This window comes from Xyrauchen texanus, chromosome 28, assembly GCF_025860055.1.
Source record: "Xyrauchen texanus isolate HMW12.3.18 chromosome 28, RBS_HiC_50CHRs, whole genome shotgun sequence".
NCBI classification, from domain to species: Eukaryota; Metazoa; Chordata; class Actinopteri; order Cypriniformes; family Catostomidae; genus Xyrauchen; species Xyrauchen texanus.
This window is the reverse complement of record NC_068303.1, coordinates 30,516,065-30,540,104: the sequence shown is the minus strand read 5'-3', so window position 1 is coordinate 30,540,104 and position 24,040 is coordinate 30,516,065. Positions and strand designations below refer to the sequence as shown.

The following is a 24,040-nucleotide window of genomic DNA, read 5'->3' as shown; positions in this document are numbered from 1 at the left end:
CATCATTGGTGTGTGTGTGTGTGTGAATGATTCATTGAGTAACTTTTAATTAAAAAACATATAACTATATGTTGAAACTAACATTAACCAAGATTAATAAATGCTGTAAAAGTATTGTTCATTAGTTCATGTTAAGAAATGGAACCTTAAGTGTTACATCTTTCTTACATTGAACTCAAAAGGAGAATTTTGAAGAATCTTCATGCAGATTTTTCCAAACCATACACAAATGTTATGTGTAAGGAACAGAGCAAATTTTCAAGTTTTTCTGTTACTATTGCACCCTTTAGTAGGAAACTGCAGTTAGTTTATTATTTTCACACTTTAAACTAAAAGTGTCATCTGCCAAGAATAAGAAAAGGGCAAAAACTAGCTTAAAATGTTCATTGTTTGGTTTTGCCCTCTGCTCTTCAAGACTAGGCTATTTTAATAAGCAGTAATGGAGAAATTCTCAGGGAGTTTTAAGATTTAGCCATTTTATTCGCCCAACAACTAAATGCACATTTCCTAAAAATTTAGCAAAGTTAGCAATGCTGATGGCATGTCACATTCAAAAGTGCTTATTTGTTAAATGCACAAAAGACATGCTTAAATTATAACACTTGATAAAAAAGGACAAGATAGCCAAAATGAGCCCAAGACAGTTTAAAAAAAAAACTAAAAACATTTCTTTCTTGCAAGCCACAAAGCACACAACCAATCGCCTTAAAAGATCACAAGCATTTTCAAATAACAAAAATAGTAAGTCCTCAAATTTAGTGGTAGTTATCACTGAAACTACCATACAATGGCACTAGAAGGTTCGAACTAAACAGAGCTACAGTAGAAGAAATAAGTGAAATTAATAAAATGTTTCCTTTAAGTTTTATATTCAACTGTTAAAAATTGTCACATTATGTTGCCTTGTTTTTAACATTACTTCATCCGAATGTAAAACCATCTCTTTGAAATAAAAATACACATTCATTTATAGTTTATACAAAGTCTTTGTCTTGTAACATCACACTGACCATAAACAGACATACCAATGTACATATCAATGATCAAAACAGCATAAGTTTGCAGATCTGCATGCCTGAAATTAATCATGAATGAAAGTTTAAATATCCACACAAGAGGTAAAAATAAAAATCTTGGACTTAGACACAGCATCGTTATCTTGAGAAATAAATAAACAGAAAATCCAGTGGTCAAATGCTTTTTTGCACTTTTAAAGCATTACACTTTGTTGAATCCAAGCAGGTTATTAAAACACACAGACACAAACACAGGAGCTTGAACATTGGGTCTCCACAGTGTCCCACAGACCGCATGCACTCAAGTAGCTTAATTAGGAATATCAGAGCTGTTGTTACGGTTTCCATATTTGTGATGTATGAAGAGGAGCACTACACCGAGGAAGAAGCAGATAGAGCCCACGGTCATGTAGGCGATGCCCAGGAAAGGATTTTTTCCTCCCATCCAGGAGATGGTGCTTAGGATCATACGTTTCCTGCCTTCAAAGCTGCGGACTGGGTAGTCTGAGGGCAAGTGGTTGAGGAAATGAGCAAAATCAGAATGAAAGACAAAACTGACCAGTGTAAAATGATTTGTTGAGTGAAATCACAAAACACGTTATTCAGTGTGATTATTTATATTAAAAAAATGCCCCCTGACGAAACGTAAATTCCCAACAGAGCAATTCAAGTTTGAAGTATTACCTTTTTCAGCAAATATTGATACACGCTAACTAAACACTTTATTAGGAAGACCTGTACACCTACTTATTCATACGATTATCTAATCTGCCACGGTGTTATCAGTGATCAATGGTGGAATAACCCTGATTTTCAATCACAGCTTTCATGCGTCTTGGCATGCTCTCGACCAGCCTTTTTATTAGGGATGTGCCCAAAGCCGTATACCTTATTCAGAAAGGCAAGAAGAATCACTTCATAACAGATTCATCCAAATAATAGAAACAAATATTTGTTTGACTGATTAGCCAAGATCCCCAAGGATAAAGCGACATTATAAATAGACATATGCAAAATTACAGCAAATTTATGAATCTGTAAAGCCAATATTTCTAAAGTGTAAACCTTATGAATGAAAATGCGTACAGTGCAATTTCAGATCTGATGGGTGCAGTTTTATTCGCTTGTAATGTTTGAATTTGTATTTAATATTCACAGCAAAACGTGTGCCTGACATTTAACATTTTGCTTGACACCTCCTGCCTCCAGAGTAATATTACACATGCACAGACATAAACAAAAATACTGTTTCATCAGATATTAATATCAGAAATACCAGGAAAAACCAGTAAAGATATTCCACAGTTAAAATAGCCTAAAAATTCAGCTTAATCTGTTAATAAAAAATAATTTAATTAAACAATATTTGCAGCCTACACTAATAGTAATTATTATCATCATCCTGCTGCTATTATGAAAAGGCCTTTACAAGGCATATTTTATTTATAGAAACTATAAATGTAAGAGTAACATTTTAAAATGGCCGTTTCGGTTTAACACATTTCCAGTTTAAACCCCGCCCACATCCGGTTCTATCCAAATACAGAGGTAGAGGTCTTATGAACAGATATGGACAGCTTCAGGTTTTTGAAAATTTCAAGCATTGTATAACCTTCATTCTTCAACAATGATTGACTGTCGAGTTTCTAGAGAAAGCGGTTTTCTTTTTTGCAGATTTTTAACTAATATTGACCTTAAGTCATGCCAGTCTATTGCAACTCAACTGTGGCAACTCAAAAACAAACACAATGTTAAGCTTCCTTTAATGAACCAAACAGCTTTCAGCTGTGTTTGATATAATGGCAAGTGATTTTCTAGAACCAAATTAGCAATTTATCATGATTACTCAAGGATAAGGTGTTGGAGTGATAGATGCTGGAAATGGGGCCTGTCTAGATTTGATAAAAAATGACTTTTTTCAAAATGTGATGGTGCTGTTTTTTTACATCAGTAATGTCCGGACAATACTTTGTGATCAGCTGAATGCCACTTTGGTGAATTAAAGTACCAATTTCCTTCCTAAACAGCATCTGTACATTATTACAAACTTTTGGCAGCCAGAGTGTTTTTATATATATATATATATATATATATATATATATATTAGACCTAAAGGTATGCAATGCAAGGATACTGTAGGTTATCTCCAGGGTGTAGCTGCCTCTGGGCAGAGTGGGTGTTATGTTGTTCTTCTTCTGAATGATGCGGTACAGCTTTCTGAAGGTAGGGAGGGCAGCAGTGCGCATCCACACAATGAAATCCTCATTAATGAAGCCATTGTTTTCTTGGTCTTTGTCCAGTTCATAAACAGGGATGCGCCAGTTTATTGGCTTTACTGTGTCTGGAAGATAAGGATTATTTGAAGGCTGAGGATTAATAAGTGCAAAACATGCCATGCCTTTTAATCACAATATAGTGATACAAATACGTACTTCAACACTTAAGCCACACTTATTTAATGCAAGAATATTTTATCAAGATCTCAAAGTTTTTTTCAAAATTATGACCAAGCATTTGACACTTTCTGGTTGTCAAACTTTGTGGAACAAGTCCATAGTTTATGTTATCAAATACATCTGTGGTAACTCTGCTAGTACATCCACTAATATGACATTGGGATCAGTTGGTAAAGAGTAATTGCAAAAAATTGTTCAGTAAATTAAGTTAGTTCTGAGAAGTGCTAAAATCACTGCATATGTTGAGATAACACTTGGTTTGGTATTTTGCATTTAAAAGTGCACATAGTAATTTTTTACCCCCATTAAAGGGATATTTCACCCCAAAAATAGAAATTCTCTCATTTACTCCCTCATGCCATCCCAGAGGAGTATGACTGACTTTCTTCTGCAGAACACAAACAAAAACTTTTAGAAGAATATTTCAGCTCTGAAGGTGGCCAGAACTTTGAGGGTTCAAAAAGCACATCAATTAAATGCTTTCAAAAAAAGCATTAAATTAATCCATACGACTCCAGTGATTAAACATATACCTTCAGAAGTGATATGATACGTGTGGGTGAGAAACAGATCAATATTTAAGTAATTTTTTTTACTATAAATGCTCCTCCTTGCCCAGTAGGTGGTGATGTGCCCAAAAAATTGCTAATCGCCAAAAACAAAAGAAGAATGCAAAAGTGAAAGTTAAGAATCTATAGTAAAATAGGACTTAAATATTGATCTGTTTCTCACCCACACCTATCACATCGCTTCTGAAGATATAGATTTAACCACTGGAGTCTTATGGATTACTTTTATGCTGCCTTTATGTGCTTTTTAACACTTCAAAGTTCTGGCCACCATTCACTTGCATTGTATGGACCTTCAGAGCTGAGATAATCTTCTAAAAACCTTTGTGTTCGGCAGAAGAAAGAAATTCATACACATCTGGAATGGTTCTCCTAAAGAACTTAACTGTAACTTTGAAACATATGTATAAAATTATGATCACGCACATGAGATGAAGACCCAGTCATATCAGTAACCTTAAAAAATATGTTTTATTCTATGTAGAGGGTCCCCTCATGATCACATGACCAGCCAAATACTACTCGCTTATTTTCAGTAACTGCTCTGCTATTGGACCTGTTCACTTGTGGATTAAATGAATCATGGCTGCCTGTGAATACTGAATTTCTACAATGGCAACTGTAACTGAAAACTGATGATAAATTATGTTGCATCCACACCGCTAGGTGTCACTGTAAGTCCAAAATGACAAAAACACAAAAGTTACTAAGTGCACATTTAAGTGCGCCTTATGTGCCCAAATGTGTCCAAATACTTCAGGAACCACAGTATACAGAACTCTTTAAAAGTAGATTTTACCAGTAAAAACAGCAGTAAGATTTGGATTACTGCCACCAGGGTTTCTGAACTTCACATGCTTGTCGGTCCACCATGCGATTCCTTTTTTGATCAATGGAATTTGGATTTTTGTTCCATTGGGATCCATGTAAAACAAGTCCAGTGTGTCTAAAGCGAAGAATAAAACATGTAAATTATATTAAAACTCTTAAAAAGAAAAACCTTCCAATGATGTCAAGTATTCAGAATGATCAAGATCTTACCATTAAACATGCTGTTAGCGATAGCTCCACATGGGGCTATAGGCTTGTTGTCATTAGTGCCGTACGGATCACATTCTTTGCTTGGTTCCTGAAATGTGAAGATGTGGTTTGAGCTTCACTCAATAACATAAAATTGAACAGGATTCAATTAAGCATTAAGCAGTTTATTTAAAAAAGTACTCCCTTTATTCAGAAAGTAATTAAAGCTATTTTTAGACTGTTGTCTGACATGACAAAAAACAGGTGACAGGCATGCTGCAATTTGACTTGGTGTAATGTTCATTGACTGAGACATTGACAGTCTGTGACTGATAGGTGCTGAGATTTTTCTAATTCCAAGTTGCCAAACCCTGTTTTCATACAGTGTAGGTGGAGTATACGTTGCTGTCAAACACTTCAGATGTTTTGTTTTTTAGTTTCTATTTAGTTTAGACATGTTAACATTCATTGCAATGAAACTTGCAATACCTTAAGCGAGCGCTCATCTCCATTAAGCTGGCTGTCATCCCTGGACTTCACATATCGCCGATGGTTTTGGTAGAAATTCGACAAGCCGTAGTACATGAAGACATTACTCTGAGGAAATGAAGTTAAGCATCTTAAAAAGTGTACTGTCACCTTTAAGTTCATCTACTTTGAAAAGTAGTCCTGCTGCTAAACGGATGATTTAAACTATGCAGCTCAAACATCTGACATTTTTAGAATGAAGAAGTTATTTAAGCAAATGTCTGCATCACACTTCTGCTTTTAAACCCTCCAAATGCCTTGTCCTACAGATGTTCATTGTAAGTGAAGTTTATTCGATTTCATAAAATAAATATTACTGCAATAAAGATAGAACTTTCCTTTATCTATTAGAAATTCAACATAACAAATGAAGAGGCCATAAACACTCACCTCGAAGGGCTGGTCGAGAGAGAAGGCCAGGACACATTTGCATGGAGTTGTGCTGTTCCAGCTGTAGCTTTGAGAGCAGTTAAAACATGGGCTGGACATTTCAGTCCCGGTATAATCAATCTGCAAATCACAGAAACACTCATGCTCATTGTATGGAAGGCTAAATTATCTTTTAATGTTCCCAGCGTTGCCCGTCATAACTGCATTTTTACTAGAAAGAATTCCAATTTGAGAGCTCTCTAACAAAATTTTCACTAGTAAGCAGTGATGTCAAAAGTACCGGTACTTGGTACCAAGTCGAAACTAAAATTAAAAAGATGTAATGATACCAGTGTTTCTACAGTAACAGTAGTACAGAGCACTGACTCAATTTGGTTGCCGCACATTGTATGACTGACAGACGGCTGCTTACAATGCTCACACGCTGGACAATGGACAAAATCCTCAAATGGATAATCAAAATGATGTACTAGTGTGATTATTAAATCACACTAGTACATAATAGATGCGACTTAATTAAATAAATCAACAGTCTGCATGTGACGCATGCAGCAATGTGAATGTGTGAAGCTGCTCATAAGCTGAAAACAGACTGATCAAAACACCATATTTTATGAGCATCCCACGCCGTGCTTTGTGTAGTAGAAGACAGAAGAGAGCGTTCATTTACTGTGATGCGTGCCACACCTGCAGACTTTGTTTATACAATTAAAACGCAGCATTTTGCACTTCTATAGTCACACTGGCTCCAGGGTTTCCGTTGTCCGGTAATTACCGGACATTGGCCGGTAAAAAAATTCAATGTCCGACAAAATTAAATCTCTCCGGTCAAATTGTCCGATTAAAATTGCCTAATAATTTTGATGAAATGTAACATGATGAAGTCGTATGAGTTCATGCAAACAACATCGTGTGAGACCATACAAAATAGCAACTTTTGTTATATAAATTATGTACGAATTTTCATGAGATCGGGTTGCAAGACCAGTGTTGCGTTTAAGATTATGTTGTGAGGATCTTTACTAAAGCACCTAATAAACTAATAACTGTTCTATTTTCATTTGATTAAAGTTTGGATTCACTTGATTAGGCACAGTTTTGATGATGAAATTTAAATAAACTTTAAAACATGGGATTTTTTTTTATTTTTATAGAATTTAGAAACAAAAATAAAACATTTCGTAGCATGCTACTTAAAAACAAAAACGTAATGTTTACTTAATTGAGAAACACTCAAAGGAAACATGCTATTGTTTTAATTTATTTATATTGAAATGTAACATTTTAATAGGCTGAAGGAGTGTGTTCAAAATTATATCACTTATTTTTTCTGTGGTAATGAAATTGGTATCGAGAATTGTGAAATGTTACTGGTATAGGTACAGACTACTGATATTTTGTTATAGTGACATCACAACTTGTAAGAATTCCGTTTAGAGCTCTAGAATTGATTCTTTTTTTTTTTTTTCACATGAAATATATGTTTAATTGCAGAGCTCTGTTATTGGAATTCTTACTAGTGAGAATCTAATCTGGAGCTATTTAAAGGAATATTCCGGGTTCAAGTTAAACTCAACAGACAGCATTTTATTTGTATAATATTGATTACCAAAACTTGCTCCCGTTACAGTGAGGCACTGACAATGGAAGTGAAAGACGATTTTTGAGTGTTAAAATACTGTTGCAAAAGTATAGCCAAAAGACATAAACAATATGTTAACATGATTTTGTGAGATAAAAATCGCTCACAAACCTTTTCTGTTACAAGTTATAGGGCTCTTTTCTTTTTTTTTTTTTTTTTTTGTGGTAATCAAAATTATGCCACAATTGCTACTGATTAACTTGTATTGTATATTTCTTACTAGTAAGAATATAATCGAAGAGCTCTGTAGTTCAATTTTAGAGTATTGCAATTGCATTCGTACTAGTAAAAATGTCATTAGATAGCTCTGTAATTATAATTCTTACATATTTTATAATTCTTTCACTGCAATTGTTACGAGTAAAAATCTATTTAGAGATCTATAATAGAAATATTACAAGTACAAATGCCATTACAACGAGTAACGCTGGGAGCATTAAAGCTAAATCGGCTTGCCATACTGTTGTATAACACACTTTATTCTTTAATATCCAGTCTGAGAAACAGCGGGCGTCTATTTGCATTATATTTGTTAGTAAAACGACACTAAATCCACGAGGAAACATCAAACCTCGATCTCCTTGATGTTGTTGGACGTCACGTACAGGCCGATTCCTATGGGGATGAAGATGAGGCCGATGACGAAGAAAGCGGGCAGCACTGTCCCCGCGGTCAGAATGGGCTGCCAAGCGGGTAATCGCTGCTGTTTAAAGGCGGTGTTGTCAGGCTTTTTGGTCCGGATAGCGGTGCCGCCGAGCACCGCGGAACCGGAGTGATGACCGTCTTCCTCCTTTGCGTTGTAGCTGGACGCCATCATGTCTGTTGTTTCTAGCAGCTCACAGACTAAATATCTGCGTTATAACACACACAAAAAAGAAAAAATCTCTCGATTATAAACACCTAACTCTCTTCGTCGAACGAAGTATAAGTATAAAACTTACTTTGATGCTGCTGTAGTAAATTATCTCTACAGCCTCCTCTCTTTGGTAGTAAAGTTGTCTGTTTTGTTTAAGGCGGAGCTACATGACGTGTCAGCCAGTGATTTCCGATTCGCGAAAGAATTGTTCGTTTTGCGCCAGTTCGTTTTATTCAGGCGAACCGATTCGCAAAGCATTGTAAATCACGTAGCTGTGAGAAGATTGTTTCGTAGGAAACACCGAGGTAAGGAATTTGTTAAATAAATACATATATACATAAATAAATAAAAAACATCAATATGCAGGCATGTACAAGAACTATTAGCCTATTTTTGTACAACTGATCCAAATATAATCAGGAGTGGGATGACAACTGGGGTGAGAACATCACTGGAACAAATGTACATTAATTACAACAACAAACAACTACAAAAACTATTTATATTACTTAGATAATAGTAATAGTAGCATTGTATTATGCATATTTTGTTACAAAAACGTAAAGTCCGCCCGCGGACTTCTGGAAACCCTTTCGTGAATCCGTTTTTGAACTGGTTCAAAGAACCGATTCGCTAAATGCATCGGTTTCCCAGCATCTGCCAGCCGTGTCCCACGGTACCACATGACACCTCCGCACTAAAAGGGATGTTAGTAGTGCTTGAGAGAATGAAAGAGAATTAGTAGTAGAAATTAAATATTTGCATTTTATCATAACGGGACTGCATCCGTTAAAAATCTGCATTAAATATCTGCATATCAAAATATACTGTCAAAAGTCAAGCTATGTCTCCATGTATAATCAGTATTTAATCTATTATTTTCTTTCAGTATTTAATATTTGTATTTTTCTCGTTTGATTTACTTTAATGCAATGTTCAACAACCACCTGTGTTTAAATATCTTGAAATAATGCTGATTTATTTATTTAATTAATTTATCTAAATAAATCCCACACAAGTATTTGCCATGGGAACAAACATTCACATTTAGTGTGGGACATATAAAATATTTTTGTTTTGCATATGTGGTCTATAGGTTCAAATATGCCACATCATTTGGACCACAAGATGGAGCAAGACACTAAAGCAATTATTTGAACCATTATTTGGTTAGGTTCAAATATGCCACATCATTTGGACCACAAGATGGAGCAAGACACTAAAGCAATTATTTGAACCATTATTTGGTCCTCACGGAACAGGTGTGGGAGACTAAACTTGCATCTTCATCATTTCATCTTTGTGCATTTCAAGCACTCTTATTAAAGGCACCTTTCTGGGCTTCAAGTAGCTCCAACCTTTTGGGTAATTTTGCTGTCTTGTTTAGCTGTGCTGTTGACAGCCTCAAGATATGCTTTCTCTTTTGTAGCTGTTTGCTAAGGTCCCAGGACCTTTCTGTAATCAACTATGTGCAAAGGATTTCAGCTATACCATCTCTTCCAGAATAGGGTGACCAGGCATCCCTGTTTTCCAGAGACAGTCCTGGTTTTTGACGATCTGTCCCTGACTGAAGCTGTCTCTGGAAATGTCCCCTTTTTTACTGCGCATTCAAAACAGTCCGCCAAGTAAAAATACATGGCAAGAAAGCCCCTATTGAAGCCAGCAGGCAACAAGGTTAATCATGTGCTGTTTATTTTGACCAACAGATGGGGCTGCTTGCTATAGCAGCTTTAAGTCATTCGTCTTCCTTCACTCCACTGATTACTTGATCAGCCCAGTTTTGCCATTAAGAGCTGGACCAGGAAGTAAACGTTTGCAGTAGGGATGGGCGATACCATTTATTTTCTTTTAGATCCAATACCAATAATTTCAAGTCCAATATCTGCGATAACGATGCCAATATTGATACTTCTATTAAATGGATTTTTAGGGGGGATGTCTCTGGATAAAATGGCTATATTTCTAGAGTAATATTTACATTTACATTTATGCATTTGGCAGACGCTTTTATCCAAAGCGACTTACAGAGCTTATTACAGGGACAATCCCCCCCGGAGCAACTTGGAGTTAAGTGCCTTGCTCAAGGACACAATGGTGGAGGTGGCTGTGTGGCTCGAACCGACAACCTTCTACTTAACAGTTTAGTGCTTTAGGCCACTAAGCCAACACCACTCATGTTGATGGTAATTTGTTGATGGCCACTTGTTGATGGCCATCTTCACTGTGTGCCATGGTATATCTAATGCCCTCACAATGAGACCCTGTTGATGCTTTGTAAGCTCTTTGTGGCCCATGGTTCTTATAGTAGCATTCAACCAAGATGATGTCAGGAAAAATACTACAAGAACTGCTGAGATTTATCTTGAGTTAATCAGTCAATTCAGGTGAAGACAGGTGTGTACTATTTCACATGAGCCTGATGATTGGGTTGATTCTGAGCACAGCCACATACCCAATTATAAAAGGGTGTGCACACTTATGCAGTTAAGTTATTCTAAAGTTTTTTTATTTAAAAAACACGAAATGTGTCACTTTGGTTTTCAGTGGCATTGCATAGGATGCAATCTTTACATTAAAGGTGAAAAAAGTCTGATATGATTTATATTTGCTTAAGTTTCACAAAAACCTGCTGTTTTAACAGGGGTGTGTAGACTTTTTATATCCTCTGTATCTAGTCTTTCTTTGAAAATTAAGGTCTATAAGATATTGATCTGCAAGCAAGTCTCCACACAGGGAGGGGTTAAGAAACATTCGGAGAGTGCTGAATAAGCAAGATACTAAAATAATCTCTTTTAGGTCTCATGTGGAAAATCCTGTTTGGTTTTCTGGTGGTGTATCTTTGAGTGAAGTGTTGTATGGCACCCGTGAGGCTCTTGCTGTTTGTTGTCTAAGCTGAGAATTAAATGTGTGCGTAAAATTCCATTATGGCAAAAACTCTTGCCTTGTTTTCGAAATACTGGACACACTTGTTAGTGCTGAAATAGGTCTAAGAGAGTGGATATGCTGTGAGAAATGTCCTTTAAATTAAGTCAAATAAAATGCTTCAGTCTCTGTCTTAAGATTGTATATATTTCATAATTTGAATATTCCAGTATTAAAGAATTAATTTACAATTATTACTTTCAAGCAACAATAACTGTTAGACAATTTATATAATAAAAGTTATTTTGATATTCAACAAAATTATATTCTTCTCGTACACTTTCTATAAATTTGACATTTTTAAGAAATTTAATATTAAAGTTTGAAAATCTCCCTTTGACTTTTTTACATTTTTAGAATGTTTGCCATTCTGGATCTAAATGACAACAATAATAATCCTAAATTCATTTATGAAACTCTTCATGGCGCAAGATGACAGGACATGAACATGTAATCTGTTGGCAAAGCTCGCATGGTGCAGTTGATATGTCAGTTGACATGTAAACTTTTAGCCAATCAACTTGCGTGTTCTCTCTTTATCTAACTTTCAACTTTATCTGCACATCAGCAGGTTTAACTGCAGCTCGGTACAAGAGTTTTCTCTCTGAAACCCTCCTCTTCCCCAGCACCACAGGTCTAGATCTACTTCACAGGGATTGTATAAACAGTATGTTTAAAAGCCTGGGTATACTTAGTATACTGTGCACAGAGCCATCAGCAATGCGCACAACCGAAGTACACTTTGGCCTTAATTGTGCAACAACTACATGTTTTATCCATTAAAACACTAGCACCGAGAGTTGTCATCACTGAAATTATGTAACCGTAATATTTGCATATTGAATTGAAATTGACACTACAAAGGTGTCGGGTTATGCCAATTCTTGTGCAAATTTGATTCTTGTTAATGCCTTGACAACAGTAAAGTGGCTCTAATTTACTTCGCCAAAGTCTAAAACTTTAACTGCATAAAGAGCTGTGTAAAGACTTTTGTGTTCCATATAATAAAAACAAAACAACTGCAGACGGGTTTGGAAAGAGATGACGGTAAGTAAATAATTACAGAATTTTCATTTTGGGTTGAACTATTCTTTAAACTTTCAAAAAGAGCAAAATCATATTTCTTTTTAAAATTAATGTATCAGGTAACTCTTCAAATGAAAACCTTATAGCTCATCCAGATCCAATCTTGAGAATGTCCTGTTGGCTCACAGGGACAAATAATTTATAATGATAGAGATGACTGAAATCATTTTGATGGATCCATACATGGAAGGGCAAAAAATCAGGATGAGCCATGACAGTGGTTTAATGTTCACCTGTATCAGAGGAGGAAACATGACCTATAGAGTTAAACAAGGTCTGGAAATCTCACTTTTCTAAATGGATCTGAAACCGTACATGCCTCTGCAGAGCTGCAGTGAAGCATGCTAAGCTATCCAGCATGGGAACACTGTCTTCTCCTCTTTTCTTCACAACTTTTCTGCTTTCTCAGCAGGAGATATTGAAATTCTAAACCACCATGATTAATCAACCACTTGTATCTGGAGACACTGTAAGCTGCTTGGCCAAGAGAGACACAAACAGACAGCAAGGGGCCTGGATGCTGTCAGTGCCTGACAGAAATATGCTAATAAAACAAGAGCTGCACATGAAAAGTGATTCACTCAATTAATTTAACTGATTTTAAAGAAAAGGTGGAAAAGAGGAACAAAGTAAAAAAAAATTCAATAAATATCCCTGGCCATCTTTTCAATACAATGGCAGTAGATCATGACTCACATTAATGTTTAATTTTGACATCTGTTGCACATTCATGAGTGCTGAGAGAGGCTCTTTCACAGTGGTTCGTCTGTTCATGTGTATTTAGTGCTAAACATCACAAGTTGGTTCTAAAGAACATTTTGTTTGACAAGAATTTGGATACACCTGTGAGTTTGAGATGCATCATCTCTGTTTTTGCTCCTGTATTCCTGGAAACGAGATATGTAAATTTGAAAGTGTATATCTGATAAAAGATTGTTTTGTAAATCTTTATTAGTACTGTACACTAGCATATACTTGGCCTGCAAGTTTGATCTGATAAGGTCTTTAAGGGCCACCTCGATCTGTTAAGGGGTAATCTAGGACAGAAAGAGATGTACTGAGCCCTGAAAAGATTAAGATGATTAAAACAAGTTGTTTAACCATCACACATCCCATGGAGGGCACAAAAACCAGTGCACCACATCTTAGACACTCAAGAATGGGATTTGACAGCAGGCAATGACAAGCCTCTGCAAATGCATTTACCATATAAACTGTCAGGACTGTGAAATATGCTCACTAAGTACTTTATTAGTGTGGCGGCAGGGACGTGGTTGAGCGTTCGTCCGGAGAGAGAGAAAGCAGTAAGATTACACACCTGAGCGCTATAATATCTAATACCTGTTTCTGATGGCAGTAAGCACTGGAGAGAGCAATAAAAAGACGGACCATGTAAGAGACGAGGAGAGAGAACTGAGCTTCAGAGCTGTGTGTGTGTGTGTGTGTGTGTGTGTGTGTGTCAGTCACAGAACAGTTCTGCTGAAAATAGCATTGTTTGAGAGCATAAATAAATTTACAAGTTTGAAATTCCTCGTTCTCCACTTCCTCCTTCAAACAGTGAAAGAGATCCATTAATGTCTTCTGCTGTTGTAGCCCATCCGTCTCAAGGTTCTAGGAGTTGTGCATTCTGAGATGTTATTTTGCTCAGTTAATTTGTACAGAGTGGTTATCTGAGTTACTGTTAGATAATTTTGTCATTCAATGTATTTAATTTATTTTGTTGATCTGCAATCCCCGTCTCGATACGGCTCAGCTGAGGGAAGAAAGAAATGACACAAACTCAATGGTATCAAATCCCTTCTTCAACGTTTATTGTTTCAGCATTCTGTTATATGGTCCAGAAAAACCACATTCCACTGGACCCCCACCAATGAAATAGTTCTTTACCTTATATGGGGGTGACATACATTCGAGGTACGTGTGAAACGTGAGTAGAGAGAAAAAACACATTCCTTAGAACATCTTTAGAACAGAAAGCAGCTGCAGCTACCCCCAACAAAAGAAGTTTAAAAGAGGCCTTCATTATTCCACATTACATCACCAGAGAAGTTGTTGAGAAGCATTAATTATTCCACAGTTACCATAGCCTTTCTGTCAGTCTAGCCATTCTCCACTGACCTCTCTCATCATCAAGCCGTTTCTGTCCGCAGAACTGCTGATCACTGGATGTTTTTTGTTTTTGCCATTATTCTAAGTAAACTCTAGAGACTGTTTTGTGTGAAAATCCCAGGAGATCAGCAGTTACAGAAATACTCAAACCAGCCCATCTGCCACCAACAATCATACCACGGTCAAAATCACTGAGATCACATTTATTCCCCATTCTGATGGTTGATGTGAACATTAACTGACCCTTTTATCTGCATGATTTTATGCATTGCACTGCTGCAACACGATTGGGTGATTAGAAAATCACATGAATTAGTAGGTGTACAGGTGTTTCTAATAAAGTGCCCAGTGAGTGTAAATGAACATTGCAATCTGATGCATACTCATCTTTGGAGCACCGGTCCCCATATACCTCCCCTTAGATCCATCTGGCTGCGTTGCTCAGCAAGGTCACGCCAATCTGTGTCTGCACCCACTCCTTTCGGCTACACAGCCAAGCAGATGGACTCGCAGCGTAAAAGGTCCCTGTGTCTTGGGATTCACTGAGAAAATAATGAGTCAGCCAGGACGTGGCCTGCCTTCAAAAATATCCCAGCCTGGCTATGTCCTTGCCACCTGAATCAGCCATCCACATCCAGACAGACTTCCATGATGTGCCATCTTTCATTAAACTCCTTGTGAGTGATGGATAATTAACCCTGAGGCCATGAGACAGAGTCATAGATTATTGAGAAAGAGTTTGCCTTTGCTCAGCCTCAAATCTCTCTGACAGATAAGGCAGAAGTTCATTTCAACTGTATCAGTCTGTTCTTAGAGAGGAGTCTTGGAGAGTTGTTGGACTAGATTTCAAACATCTTTTGTTACTCAAGCATAGCAAAGGCAAAAAAAAAAAGTCAAGGTACCCTGCTAAAAAGATCAGTTTAACCAGCATGCAATTCTCATGCTGGTCTAGGCTGGTTTATGCTGACTAGTATTGGTTTCACAGTTCAAATCTCTGGTCATAAACTTGTTACCTTCCATCTTAAAAACACAAGAATCAATAGACAGTATTCAATGAATATTTCAAAACAGAGTGGACATCCTTCACAGAGACAACTAAAGCACGAGATATTAATGCATCAACATTATGACCACCATCTAGTGCCAAAAATCTGGTGGCATATTAAATTTACCATACAATATATGAGCATATGAAACAAATTGCTTATAGGTTGGCTTTTTTTAAATTTTATTCCACCTTACCATTTTGTGTATGGACCGCATGTTTGGCATGCTGTCTATCACCACAGACAATCATTTTAACTTGTCCTTTAGTTTGTAACAATGAATGTGAAATTCAATGGAAAAAAAATGCACAGAGGAAGTACTGAAATGTTAGATCTATGGGAAATATGTCAAAAAGGAGGAGTACATTAATCTGCTAAGTACTTGCCAGAGAACGTTGAATCTCACTCTGACCCAAATCACTAAGTTAAATCAATGAACTGGATCAGTCTGATTCATGAACGAATCATTCTTTTCAAATTTCAATGAATTGGCTGATCCAGTTCTTGTTCAATTTATTGATTCAATAATTGTATATTTGTTGTTTTTTTTGTCCTTTTTTTGGAGCTTGATAGACGCAGTTCATATTCTTCAACGTTTTTTACATGAAAAAGTCCAGACTTCAGCCCCATTGTTGTGCGGTGCAGGACCTTTAAGTCAAAATGTTTTCAATATTTACACTTTTTACAGTACTTTCTTAATTGATGTTCTCCCTGATAAAAATTCAAACTTAAACAGCATGCACTTTTCATGCTGGTCTAGACTGGTTTATGCTGGCTATTGCTTGTTTGGTCCCCAGCAAAACCAAGCTAGTTGATTGACCATCATGGTCTTTCTGAGGAAGCTGGTTAAGCTACATTAAAAGCCTTGTGTGGACAGCAACATCCCATGCTGGGGGAGCAGCAATCAAAACACAAAATAAACTGGTGCTCATCAATGCGGGGAGGTCTTACTGTGCACGATTCATCAGTGCATGTCATTCCAAATGAAATTAATGTTTGTCTTTAACCAAAATTACTATGACACGTAAAAAGGGAAGAAGTTCTCAAAATGTGTATTCAGATTTGGCTCCATACTGGTATGGAAAGCCCACTTTTCCCAATCCAATCAGTTCCCTATGGATTAAATCAAGTTATGCCCTAAACCAAAAGTCTTACAAAAAGCGATTAATCAACTGTTAAAAAGCCATCTTTCAGGGGCATGTGTAGCTCAGCGAGTATCGATGAGCCACGTGATAATATGCGTGGATTGATGGTCTCAGAAGTGGAGGCAACTGAGATTTGTCCTCTACCACCCGGATTAAGGTGAGTAACCGCGCCACCACTAGGACCTACTAAAGCTGCGTACACACTGCCAGCGACATAGCGCGAGACAGCAACACCATCCCATTAATTTTTAATGGGAGCACAGCGACTTCCGGCGTCACGAGCTGTCGCTACCATTGGCGACTAGATGTGGGCATGTCCAGCGACACGACAAAGTTGAGACAAGTTCAACTTTATTCAAATGAAGAGCGACTTACAGAAGAGACAGCCAATAGGAGAGAAGACGGGCGAGTTCACGTGATCCTTCTCTCTCTCTCAGCTCCTTCAGTAACGGAAAGATGGATGAAAGGCTAATTCTTGCTGTTAGCAATTTTCCAGTGCTCTATGATATGTCTATTCCCATGTACAAGGACATTTTTAAGAAAAATACTGCGTGGAAAGGTGTATCTGAGATCGCGGGGATTCCAAGTAGGTTTAAATAATCAAATAGTCATTTATAAGCATTACTAGGCAACCAGTAGTGGGAATGCCCACTAGCGACTTCACCACCAGCCACTGGCGACCTGCAGCAACAAAGTCGCTGGCAGTGTGTACGCAGCTTAAAGGTGGGGTATGTGATTTGCAAAACGGCCGGCAGATTTTGAAAATACACAACTCATAAGGTCCTACCTTCTCTCCTCCAACGCTGGCCCTGACTCCACCCATTCGAAAAACATGGACGCGCAATCATGCACGAGCGAAAACTCAGATGCGCTGAGAGCGAGCCAGGCTAGCATAGGTTGGAGTTTCTGCATGACGTCACCATTTACCTGCTAAGACCGTCAACATGGCACAACATTCAGCGGTAAGTTGCACCAGATATTATTAACATTCAACAGTCACATAAATCATTAGTATTGTTAGAAAATTGATGTTTTTGAAATGTAAATATATATTGTATAAATATATAAAATATATTGGACGTCCTGGTTGTCACCGAAGTTTATGGCTAAATATAGGGCTGACCGATATAACGTTATCAGATGAGATTGTTATGCGCATCTCGTCAGTAAAGCACATAACATAAAGTGCATTCATTGATTAGTAAATCGGCATCAGCTGCTTTCAGATGGAGCGGCGTATACTACACAGAGCCGTAGTTCACTAACAAGCTGGGCCGTGATAATGAAGGGTAAATTGCCCAGCTTGTCAGTGATGAACTACAGCTCTGTGTAGTAAATGCCGCTCCATCTGAAAGCAGCTGATGACTAACGGGACACAGCGCCAGGGTGGTGGGGGAGGGGGGCATGGTACGACCGTTTGATTGACACATTTTCTGTCCAATGATTCTAGATGGTCTTGAAAATGATCGGCTGGAGTTTTTCGAGTCCTGCCCGTTCCACAGATGATTAAATTGCTTAATTTTCATTACAGTGCTTCTAATTTACAGCCAGTAAGTGGGTTAGGAATAGGATTTCAAGTTATTTTGAAAAAATGGTCAAAAAAGAAAATCACATACCCCACCTTTAAGTAGTGGGAATTGGGCATTCCAAATTGGGAGAAAAGGGGATACAAATATTTTAAGACAGCTTTCAAAAAGTAAAACAACACACATTTTAATTGCACTTTTTTCAGTTTCATTTGAATTTTTTGTTAAAATAAATACAAAATAATGTTCAAAGTTTGAAATCAAGCTGCCTTGAATTATTGTGTAGATTATTGCGTAATGAAAATTACCCCATAGTACCACTTAGTGTCCAACCAGCGGTAATACCATTGTTAGATACAGCAGCTTGCCCTTATCTCTCCCACACCTGGCTCACTGCTTGCGGCTAAAGTCTCCATTCTACATTAAATCTGCTCCCGTGTTCATTATACCCGAGACGTGTCGCGTGTAATGAACGTAAGCAGAGATCACTGCTCCATACAATCAGTTTCTGTGCTAGGATGTGCAATTGAGTCAAGCGTGTACCTCCTAGAAATGTATACAGCCAATAAATAGCCACAGGAAGTGAAAAAAAAGGATACTGCATTAATTGTGCTATTTTAACACATTGACGTTTAACACATGCTCACATTTGTAGTGTAAATGCTAAACGTCAATCATCCATTGCACTAAAACAACGGTTTTAATCTTTGCCTGTTACGTGCAATCAAAGCATTTAGAAAAGTCCATTAATTAACACTCTTCGTTTGCACAGGGTAACTAGGAGTGAAATGGGTAGAAGGTTCTCAAGGTTCTAAGTTCAGTTGAGTCTCAGGAATCACATTGACTTGAGTTCATTGGAAAAGTAATGCTAATACTGCTCATGCTTTCAAAGCAGGAAGAAAAATAAGATTGCTGTGTCATAAAATCAATCACTCTTTATTAAGAATTCATTGCTCTGGTGTTGTCTTCCTCCTGAAAGCCATAGCAGTTGTTGATCATTGTTGAGTCAATACCATGTTGGAGACAGTCTGTGAATAACCAACGAGAGATAGAAGAGAGATCCCAGAATGAATGAACCCTCTCAATCCTTGAGGATCCTTGTCAGTTCTGTGGAGTCCGGGTTAATTGGTCTGAAAGAAATCAATAACATTGGCTAATTTACCTCCAGATGTCAGCGGCTCAGTGACATGGAAGGGAGAGCTGGATGCCTGAGATCAGAAGTCTTTTGATGAGCATGCTGAAACATCTACCATCAGCAAACGTCAGCAATTACATGCCCTCTAATACTAATTATATGTTTTCCATTTCGGCTGCTTCTGTCTCACTTCAAAGCTTAATCACAGTCTTTCAAAATCAACATGACATCAGTGGTCACTGAACAGGTCAAGCCTCATGAGCATATTTTCTTCGATTTAAAGGGGTCATATCATGAGGGATGACATTTTCCCTGATCTTTTCTTGATGTACTATGAAAACATCAAACAACTTTTTTAAGGCAAGAGAGAGGATCATGAGGTCATGAAAGGGTCAGAGAATGGTCATGACTCCCAGTTTTTTAGCATATATTTTACTGAAAAAAACAAACAACAACAAGATTTTACAGTATCTTAGTTATTCTATTAAAACCAGTACCATCTGTATTCAATTAGAGGAAATATCTGAATATCCTGGAAACAGCCATCTGGTTTCAGAGTGAAAGAAAAGGACAGACATGACTGCAACCCCATACTTCACTTTGTGGATTAGGCTCATGTAGCCGAATGCGGTAATGTAAATGCAAAAATGTTTTATCATTGTAATTTTACACATGCATAGACTGTTAACAATCCATCAGACAACTGTCAAGCAGAAGACAGCAGCTCACTTGACTGACGCATCTAATGGGGAAATTAATATCAAACTCTTGTATTACTCGTGACCTTCTCTTTTGCAAACCCAGTTGCCATGGCAGCCAAGTTTGATGCTTTTGACAGGGCAGATGGGCACAAAGTACAGTATGTGTTCATCACACAAGTATGCACACATTCAAGCAGATTCATTTCTAATAAGCACAAGAGGTTTGTAAAGCACAAAATCAAATCTAATCTAATTTAGATTTATACGTTGTTTGCTGGTGGTGATCTCCTATGTCCTTCACACTGCAGGTCTGCATGCATTTAGATATCAAAAGCTGTCCATAATGAAGCAGCTCACTACCTTAGACATCTATATATCCATTTAAAGCAGCAGAGATACCCCCAAAGACCTTGAGGCACCAGTTATGGTGGCCGATCCATCAAAGTCCCAAGTGAGTGATGTCATCTCCACAGGCTTTCTGACCGAATGTGATATATATATAAATATATATTGTGGGCTCTTTCAGGGATGAAGGAGAAACACCCCCCCGCACACCTCAAACTTTCCCATTAACTTTACTGGTCTCCAGCTGTAATCCACCAAATGCTCAAGCAGCCTAATTTACACTTAGAAAACTCCTGATGTTGCTATAATAATGCAAAAATCACTTAACCAATTTACTTGAAGTGAAAATCAGCCCTCCTTTCCTGTTTAATAAATTAAGCAATCACACGATCAGCAGAACATAGATAAAAATAATTACATAAATTGTGTTGTTTTCAGCTCTGGTGACCATATAGCAAATTAACAAAGCAGACAAATGCATAAGAGCTAAAAAAATGAAAAAAAGAGAGAGAGAGAGAGAGAGAGAAATTAATCTATGCATGTAATTAAATATCAGTCTGACAATAATTACCCTTTAATTTGAAAAGGAAAGATGTTTTTTTTGATCTAGCATACAGACTACATTGCTTGTGGATTTGCTTCAGAATGTGGTGTACCGCTATTGCTGTTGTAAAATGACAAAATACTAACCTGGAATAGCACATTCTGTATTAAATCCTGTATTAAAGAATTGTTTATTAAGATTATTATTAATAATACACTGAACTGATAATTAAAAGATTGCTGTTGCATCTGTTTTATATAAGTAATAACCCACTTGAGTCTGTTACAGTGATTTTACCACAGGTAAGAAGAAATTTGGCACTCCGCTTCGTATCATGCCAATGGCCCTGTTCCAGATGGAACCCCATGCCCTATGTCCACAAGTCCACTAAGACCACAAGTGTGTTATCAAGTGTGCTATTTGGAGCAGGGCCTAAGAACAGCCCTTGCCCATGGTAAAATCACAATAACGCACACTTTTGTGGCTTATTACATAATATAGAATGGATTCTTGTGCTGCTGTAAATGTTAAATTAGATTTACCAGTTCAGTGATAAGGGCAGTGATAAGCCTCACAGGACACAGCAGCAGATAGATAAGCTAATTATCCAACCAGTAAAAGCTCTTTATCTATATTCTATTTGACACCACCTTCCTCTCTTTCTTGCTTCTAGCTCTCATTTTATGTGGATTAGTTTCCTGAATGAAGCGAAGATAAAACCGCAGCTTTTACTGGAAGCTGTGCTGTTTGACCCTCTGTAGGGTTTGTAGAAATAACATTTAAGACTTTTTTCTCCATGTAATTTCTATTAATATAATGACACTTCTCTCTTGAGTACTGAACTCGGTCACTTGTTGCAGTTTCAGTTAAATTTTTTTACTATTTACAAATATTCGTATTTGTACGTCTCTTCCTGCTTTGTTACTGTTTGGACACTTTTACTTACTGCTCCATGCTTTGTTACCTTGCTTTTGCAGTTTAACTTCTTATTATCATATCAGCACAGTGCTCAAACGATATAATTTGGCAAACCAGAGATTTTTGGGACTGAAATATTACCACAAAAGTAGATTTTCGGTCAAAGCGGTCTACCAGCCTCTTACTACAAGCAGTTTACATTCCTGAAACAGCAGCCTTCACACAGAGAGAACGAGAAAGAAAATGACTCCTTATGGCTCAAACTCCACTTGCTTGTTAAATGGCCACAGGCTTCTACAAAAGATCCCAGTTCTTGAAACAAAGTTACATGCGGTATTGTCATGCCTGAAGGAGAGCGTCACCGTAGACCCCCTCAGTCTACAGCCGGTGAGTCCTTTGAATCTAACGTTCCTTGATAGGCTATACTGAGCCTAAATTAACCAGCAGTACAGCTGCCAAAAGAAACTAATGAAAGTGAGAGCACAAACCGATGGCATTAACAGGGAGCTAGACCCAAAGGTGCTCAAGACATCAGACTGTGACGAGTAGGCTATCACATATTGCCGCATTAACATCTTCAACCACAGATACGGCTTTGATCCGATTGATGAATCATTCTGATGAATCATAAGACTGTAAATCGGTTTATTATACATGTGGGGAAAATTATATTCAGATGGAGCAGTCAGAACTACACAAGAGGGATTTTAATGGACTCTTTGAAACACTTGGGGATTGAAAGTTCAGTCGTTAATAGATGGTCCACTGCCAGCCCAAGAGAGTACATATATGTTTTCTCGGTTGTACAGTCTAAACATTTGGCTGCAAAAAGACCTGCTACATGAGATGTCTGAACTATATTGTTAACTTCAAACTTTTCTGGAGTCAAAGAAAACTGTTTAAATCAGATGGCCTCCACCCAAACAAATTTGGTGCAAAAGGGCTGAAGGAAAATATCTACCTCTCCCTCCTTCATCCATATGCAACGTGCACATATCCACTAAACCTGGATGGCACATAAACACTACCGTAATGTCAAGATTACAGAGGATTGCATTTCAGCACCCGTATGGACATATGATCGACAAATCCCACAATAACACAGCGCAGCCACAACAGTCACTGCTCAGGGACACAATCCAGGCACAGCCCCACCCACAGAGCATACTACAATCATATGGTGATGACAGAACTGCTCCAAGATATAGGACCCAAGAATGAATTCCAGAATAAAAGTCAAGGGAGTCAAGAAAACATCTCCAGAGACACCAGAGCAGCAGCCCCTCTCAACACACACCATCTTGCCATCCAGCCTCCCCCTCCCTCAGAGAGAGCTCTTCGGCCACTGCCACAATGCCAGGGCACACATCGTGCTTTTTCTACTCTCGATGAACAACAAACAACTGATAATGCTCTTAGTGATTTGAATCAGGTCCTCGCAATGGTGAAGACAACATTTACAAATGTTTACAGAACAAGTTGGAACCCTTTGTGCCTGTAGCTTTTCCTATATCTGTTATGTTAAAAGGTGATATTAGGGAATTCAGTCAACATTCACTCACATTGAATGAAAAACAAGATGCAGTGACAGGGACTGAGACTGAAACTAAATGTTTTGCTTAACATCTCCTTTATTGTTCTATGGCAAAAACTCATTCAGACTTAAGGGTGAGCAATGATGACAGAAATTAAAAAGAACTGCCTTTTAACTACCTGTTAAAATGTTTTTTAAAGGTATCTACCAAGAAAACAAATATAAATGTTATTCAGCACATGCTAGACCTTGTTCATAACAGCGCCATCTTAGACTTACAGTCTCTTCGATGAGATGTACTGAAGTTCTTTTGAACCCGACAACATGGGTTGTAGGAAAACAGATGGATTGTTGGTGCTATTTACAGATTTACACCATGCATGGCATTGAAGAAATGGTAAATCAATCCCTCAAAGCCTCATTTCCATTCCCATTAACAATCAAACATGGCGTTACTGTGAATAAGGTCTATAGACCAATCCTCTTATTTACAAAAATGTCAAATGTCATATGTGCAGTGTGGTGGCAGATAGCCCACTGACTGTTGCGTTA

General features: G+C 37.6%; 1 protein-coding gene across 1 annotated transcript; it reads right to left on the bottom strand.

The window, feature by feature from the left end:
- Window positions 1-456: 456 nt before the first annotated feature.
- tmem30ab (transmembrane protein 30Ab) lies at window positions 457-8,666 on the bottom strand. Its single transcript, XM_052095789.1, has 8 exons — window positions 8,563-8,666; window positions 8,193-8,472; window positions 5,980-6,099; window positions 5,551-5,658; window positions 5,083-5,170; window positions 4,841-4,987; window positions 3,151-3,357; window positions 457-1,520 (listed from the first exon to the last, which is right to left on the bottom strand). Exons 2-8 carry the CDS (start codon window positions 8,436-8,438, stop codon window positions 1,327-1,329), a joined length of 1,110 nt encoding a protein of 369 aa, XP_051951749.1. The 5' UTR covers window positions 8,439-8,472; window positions 8,563-8,666; the 3' UTR covers window positions 457-1,326.
- Window positions 8,667-24,040: the final 15,374 nt, after the last annotated feature.

What these genes read in the sequence shown, in the direction of transcription:
- tmem30ab (XM_052095789.1), bottom strand. Translation starts at nt 8,438, where the DNA reads ATGATGGCGTCCAGCTACAACGCAAAGGAGGAAGACGGTCATCACTCC. An exon ending in GAGATGAGCGCTCGCTTAAG is followed by an intron (nt 5,171 to 5,550) that starts GTATTGCAAGTT and finishes TTCACATTTCAG; the next exon opens with GAACCAAGCAAAGAATGTGA. An exon ending in CGCTAACAGCATGTTTAATG is followed by an intron (nt 4,988 to 5,082) that starts GTAAGATCTTGA and finishes TCTTCGCTTTAG; the next exon opens with ACACACTGGACTTGTTTTAC.